At 47.6% G+C, this 6,856-nt stretch overlaps 1 protein-coding gene across 1 annotated transcript in view; it reads right to left on the bottom strand.

The window, feature by feature from the left end:
- Positions 1-5,059, bottom strand: part of LOC119398718 (glucose dehydrogenase [FAD, quinone]-like) — a 30,120-nt gene extending 25,061 nt beyond the window's left edge. Inside the window, exon 1 of the mRNA XM_037665540.2 lies at positions 4,850-5,059. Coding sequence (XP_037521468.1) covers positions 4,850-5,027 — 178 coding nt within the window. The 5' untranslated portion in view covers positions 5,028-5,059. The remainder of the gene's footprint in view (positions 1-4,849) is intronic.
- Between the last annotated feature and the right edge of the window lie 1,797 nt (positions 5,060-6,856).

Raw genomic sequence — 6,856 nt, forward strand, 5'->3', positions numbered from 1 at the left:
CCTCTCGAAGAAAGCGCGACAACAGAGGACGGCCTGGGACCCCCATGGTCTCGTGCTTTACGGCGCTGGTACATTTGCGACAGCCACCGGTGTGACGGTGTGCCGTGCGGATGGAAAAGTGACTCTGCTCATCGCGAAGCACCTGAACTTCCAGCTGGCGCGCTTAGCGCTGTCGGCGAGATTCGCTAATGTTCTACGGGACTTTTGTCAAGTGGCCGCATTGGCTGACGTAACAGGGTGCGTCTACTGCTCACAAGTGCGCAATAAAAGCCCCGGCGGTGAAGGCGTGGAAGTCTGAACGAAAATACGACCGTGTTTACGCTCAGCACTGACTCATATGCCGAATACAAAACACGTTGACGATCCCAAAAATAATAGACAGAATGAGCCTGTCATGCATGCAGTACATGTCGCGCTTACCAGTTTTGTAGTGCTCTCGGTTTAATTTGTGCTTGAGGTTATTCCACGCACGTGTTCGTGTCGAGAGATCCGTGGTTCGCATTGCAGTGCTTGGTAATTTCCATGCGGTTTTTTTAACACGAACGTGTTTTATGCCGGGGCCACCAAGACTTCAGTGACGCATTTCCGTGATGGAATTCAAGTCGAAAAAATGCACACAATCAGACGGCAAAGAAAAAAAGTTTTGTCAACGGGAGTCGCACCCACGACGTCATTACGTCATAGCCTTGATCAACTCATTAACATTGTTAATAATAAAATTGGCATACGAGGACACGAGTGTTTGGGGAACCTGGTCGACAGGTCACGAAACTAACAGCGTGATATACGTCTCATGTGCATCATGAAACCCTTTCACCCCCTCACGTGTGACAGCCAGGGCTGGGCAGTATCGCGATACAAGAGTATCGCGATAGTATTTCAGAGATACTTTTGAGTATCTGTATTTCTGTATCGAGATACCTTTAAAAATGTATTTGTATCTCAGTAGTGAAATACATTTACGATGTATCGCCTGTATCACGATACCACGCTGGACACGGGTATCTCGTTACATTGTTTTTTTTGTGTCGGAAATGAGTTGAGACGTGTTTCCAATGGGGGAATGGCGTTTTTTTTTCTTTTTTGGGCCAAGACAAGCAAAGGCGCGCCGCCGGTCGCCGACAGATAGCGCGGCGATGGTTTCCGCAGAAGCACAGAATGGTCCGTGTGGTAAAGCGCGCGACGCCGCAGATGGCAGAATCGCGGGGGCAGTGTTGTCGGCCTCTTCCGACGAAAGTCGCTGTCTGTCAAGGTCAGTGCAGCATTCCTAATTTTTTTCGGGTGGCAAGCTATTACTTCGCGACCCCCTGCGCGGATACCGCCTTGGAACAGGCTTTGCAATGCTGCGCGTGCATTCAGTTCTCAAAGCGGCGGCACTTCCAAAAGCAGTTCCCGTAGTCGCGGCGGAAGTGACTAGAAGATGGCTATCTTTGACGTGCTTTCAGCCACCTCTCCAATGTCAAGGTGCGTTCCTAATTGATTACATACGTGAAACGGTCTTTTGTGGTAGCAGGCTCCCCCACCGCCGGAGCCGACTTCGCTTGTTGCGGCTTTCTGAAATGGGTGCTGGTAGCGTCGGTGGTGGTGACAGCTCCATTGAAGCCGATAGGGTCAGACGGCTGTGGATTCCGAAGATGGGGAGAGACTTCGAATTCTGAATATTCAGAACAACCCACGTGAGGGCGGAAGCGTTTCGGTATCTAGATGGCCCGAGAAGAGATAGCGCCACGCTGCTGGGCAATCCGGCTATGAAGGCGATATCTATTCACTATAACACGAATTTGTGCTCGCCTTCAGCGATAGGTAGACTTTTTTCTTTCGTCAGTCTTGTGCTGAGGCTGAACCGACACTGTTAGAAGACAGCCTATTTGAGAAGCCTACACAGCAACCTTATCAGCAAAGCAGATCTTCAAAACAAATGTGTGCTTTTTCTGAATTCACGGGCGTTCATTAGTGATTCGAGTGATTTGCTTAGTGTGCTATTTCTAGCATAGCTTAGTTTGTTCGCCAAGTGTGTCGATTTGGGTGTCCAATCCTTGTTACTGTTGCTGTGAAATAGTGTATTTTTATTGCAGTTGATGCTTGTAATTATGTCATTATTGCTAACTATGTACTTTGTCCACCCCTCCCCTGTCCCCTGCAATATCTTAATGACGCTGAGTGTACTATAATAAATAAATAAATAAATGAACTGAACGTTTCGATGCGCTGTAACTGCTGCACTAATAAGTGTCTTTGTGTAGTACGAGCATCCTTCAAATAAAAAAGTATTCCAGTATCTGTATCACTGTAACTGTATTCCGGAATACTTTTTTCGTCTTATTGCAAAAGTATCTCCGAAATATTCCGTTACGTTAAAGGCAAATGTATCTCATATCTGTATTTTAGGCTTCCAGTTCATGTATTTCGATATCTGTATTCCGGAATACTTTTCTGAGTATCTCTGCCCAGCCCTGGTGACAGCTACCCGCATAGAGCAGGTCATGATGGGCCAGTATACGCCACACGCGATTGATAGTCTATTCTACAAACAAAAGAAATGCGAAAATTTACAAAACTGGAAATATTGTAGGGCACTTTGCGCGGTTAAAGCAAAAGAAAGACATGTCGGCGATCTTAATATAGCAGACAAGCGCTGACAAACATGCTGCGACGACCCTCACCAATCAGTGATGCGGTGCAGATTGCAAATAAATGCGCTGAATAAGCGGTTGTGCTGACGATTATGTTACATCAGTTAGGGTGGCCGTTCATCTCTAACGTCCATTGTGGGTGCCGCTTCGGCTATCATCTTCCATAATAATGGTGTCAAGATATGTAGTACATCTATAACACAGGAAGCAACGTATTCAACCGTTGCTCATCTCTGCGGCAATACGCCAACGAACGCCACTAATCATCGGTTCATCATCGCACCGTAGCGTGGACTTCGTTTCGAACATGATAAAAATGACGTCTGTGTTCTAACGGAGTGCCGACGTTGCGTCGTACCATAAGTTACACTTTATGCCTCATTCACACAGCCGTCAAACGCTCCGTCGAGTCACCGTCACGACACCGCTTTTCTTCAGGGGAGAGGATTTCCTGGTAGTTTTCTCCTCGAAAACGGGTTCATAACGACGTATCGCGGTGCTCTACGTTTAGGTCGCAGGCACGGTGCAGATTGCACCAATCAGATGTATTCACCCAGTGCGATGCGTGCACATATTTCACAACCACATATATCTTCGTCGCCGAGCTTCGTGCGGTCGTCGCTCTGCCCTCTTGCAAAGCAACGGCAGCATCATAAAAGTGCTCAGCACCACGAAAGCTGTTACGTGGTTGTCATGGCAGGCGACGTGAAGAAAATCCTTCAAATTGGTGCGTTACAGTAATATAAACGTTCTCTTCGTGGTGTACTACTAAACAGTTTATTCTTAGTTTACGCAAACCTTACACAGACAAGAAGTTATTTCACATATTTAATCCATAATGTTGATTTCCTTTCTCTAGGTTTAGGCGACCATGGGACCAGTCAGTCAACACTGCATAAAAACGTGCCACTATCGACGTTGCCACCGCCGTCGCCTGTTTATACACTGATCCATCGCGCCTGCTCAAAGTTTTTTTGACGTAACAGTGACGCGACGGAGCGTTTGAGGCTGTGTGAATGATGTCTTACGCCCCAGTGCAGTCGACATGCTCAGTAAGCCCACATACGCACACAACCACTCAATTAACAAATAGACGTTGGTCTATAGACTAACGCGTCGCTCACAGCTAAAAAAAGCAGCTTCTCGCTGAGTGACCTCAATGAAATAAATTCTGACAATGCTTGGGATCTGCCGCAATTTTTGTTTACATTACCGTTTTCAAGTATATTTGCTTTCTTTTAAGAGCGTCATTTCCATTTGAAGCTATGCAGAAATGATGTTTAAGCTTGCTTGCCCACCCTTGCAATTTTTTTAATAATTTAATGCACGCATTGACCCCTGCCATTTCAGCGACTAACATTGGCGGAAGGTGGCGAGATTTCCTTCATGATGAGCAAGTGCAGAGAGCACACTCGGGCGCGAGCGCCGTCTGCTACGACGTTTGCTTAGAGATGTATACGCACTGTCAGCCTGAGAAGTGCGATCAGGTGATCGGAAAACCTGTATGACGGTGATTGTCGTACTGCCGATATCGTTACTTCTGGCCTATATTAGGAACTACCGTATCCCATGTTCGACGTTCGCACGATAGTATTAAAAAATTGGAAGGGTGTACACTACCACGTATGTAGATAGAGCGCTAGATAAAGGCAGGCAACTTGGGACACGCAAGAACACTACAACGTGTTAGTAGGTGTAACTTTTCAGCATGATACTTTTAGTCTTATATTTGTAGCTTCATAGCAAGAATGTATTTCGTTTTGAGACGTAATTTTGCCTGTCGAACACTCGCAGTCATACACAACACGGCCACGGGTTGCCATGCACACGCTCGCCATCAAAACGCTGCCAAAACCTCGCGCTGTATGCGATGGAGCTCTTAGGGGTAGGCAGCTAAGGGTGCATAGGCCTGGCGACAGCGAGCCCGAAAGCACAATGTTCCCGTCGAAGTGTTCTCTCAAGCGTGCAGATACATTCCGGACAAAATACAAGTTGATTTCCGCCGCGTACACGTAAAGTCGAAGGGAAAGGGGAGTAAGGCTTGAGGCTTCATAAGCCCCCTACCCCTCGCTATGAGGGTGGCTTTGACACCCCATAGCACATGAGTGCATGTTCGCGAAACGACACGAGGCATGATTGGGCCGTAGGTGCGAAACATGTGCCTTAATGATGGACGCAACAGATTATGTGAAATAATACAACGCAGCTTTGCTTACCGATCACGTAGTCATAATGGTGATAAAGGATGGGCGTGTCGACGGCCAGATCCGTGGGCAAGTTCACCAGTCGAAAGATTGATACCAAAGTGCCGAGGAAAGTGAGCAGCGGTTCAAAGCCGTAGCCAAATACGCTAACTGCACCCCCCAGAGTGTCCCAGGTAAAATCGAGAAGCATCGTTTGTTAAACGTTCTGCTGCGAAACAGCACGTGTGGACCACTTGCTCGCAAACGAGGTAACTGCTTGCGAGCGCTCGGCGGAAGGTAGTCACGTGGCCGACAACTATAATCGATGAATGAACTGGCCTTCTGCTATCATTTGCATGTTTTCACGTTGGCGTTTTTTCTGCTAACGCCTGAATTAGACGCATTAAGGAGTGCTTCCTGTGGTGACAACAGGAACAACGTTTCCACGTGCTGACGTTGCGCCTAATCAGCTTTCGGTGAAAAAAAAAATATTATGCCGAACAGCACGCCTGGTGCGCAGGCGCGGATACTGCTAGTATGTTCTCCAGTGGACTGTGAGTTGTACAGAGAAATTTATTACAGCAATGCTGTTATCTTCGTTCCTACATACTGTTAGCAAAATTTCATGCTACTTACCACAAGTACGAATACCACATCCCTGAGAACAAATGCTACAGATTCATGTTTGCATTTTTACATAAACAAAACAATAAAAAGATCGCTGCCGCAAGTATTAACAGCGAAGGTGTTCTAGCTCGGAGTAAAAAGTTTGATCATGGCCGAAAACTATCATCATCATGAACGGGTACGTGCAACAGAATTTCGGCAAATCCCACCACTCACGGCTACGGCGCGCCTGTAATAACCGTGACAACGAGTACCGGGAGAGAGAGAGAATGAAAGAGAGGGAGAAAAATCCTTGCACATAAAAATCTTCACGAGGAGGGATTTGAACCTGCGTACCCTCGATCCAAAGGCGAGCGCGCTAACCTCTCGGCTATCCAGGCACGCTAGCAGAGCACAGCCTTCTATAGTATAGCAAAGGGTGTGGGAAAGGGAAGCGAGCGTTAGAGGAGACATGTGATGGTGAGGAGGAGGGGAGAGAGTGAAGCGTAGCACAGAAAGAATGATAAAGAAAGAAATAGAGAGCAAGGAATCTAGAAAGAAAGTGACACGGAGAACATCAACGAAAGCGAGAGAAAGAAGTAGATAGAGAGGAAAAGGGATTAAAAAAACCTGAAGCAAGCATCGCGCTGGCTAGCGACCATTTACCGCACCACCTGGTCAAGGTGCGCGTTCGCAGTAACTAAGCCACGCCAACTGATGGGGACATCGCGCGCAACCTCCGCTCTAAAGTGCATAGCCTGGCTGTGCCCGATCGTGTCCTGAGATAATAATAATATCTGGGGTTTAACGTCCCAAAACCACGATATGATTATGAGAGACGCCGTAGTGGAAGGCTCCGGAAATTTCGACCACCTGGGGTTCTTTAACGCGCACCCAAATCTAAGTACATGGGCCTCGAACATTTTCGCCTCCATCGAAAATGCAGCCCCCGCAGCCGGGATTCGATCCCGCGACCTTCGGGTCAGCAGTCGAGCGCCATAACCACTAGACCACCCTGGCGGGGTGATCGTATGCAGAGAGTCATTTGGCGTCCTAAGAAAGTGCGTGCGCCCGAGGAGGCAGCCGCGCATCTAGAAGCTGGACGTGTCGATCGACGGGGAGTACCAGCGGCGACGGGCCTCTGCTAGGCTGCGCCATGCTTTGCGCGACTTAGGGCAAACTTCCCGCCTTATTGTTTAAAATTAAGTTCTCGGAAGGTTCTCCTTTCCCTCAGGAGCTAGGTATGTGCATCGATTTGTGCACAATTTTGCTATGAATAAATACTATCCAAATCACCGCGGAGGCTTAGTAATTAGCAAACTCATAAGATTTCAATGCGCGACAACAGCGATCAGATTCGATATTTTAATGACATAAAAAGCTCCCTCATGTCGCCTTGCCTTGCAGAAAAAAAGTACCTTGTAGGGGCAAAAT

The sequence above is a fragment of the Rhipicephalus sanguineus genome, chromosome 7 (genome assembly GCF_013339695.2).
Source record: "Rhipicephalus sanguineus isolate Rsan-2018 chromosome 7, BIME_Rsan_1.4, whole genome shotgun sequence".
Classification (NCBI taxonomy): domain Eukaryota; kingdom Metazoa; phylum Arthropoda; class Arachnida; order Ixodida; family Ixodidae; genus Rhipicephalus; species Rhipicephalus sanguineus.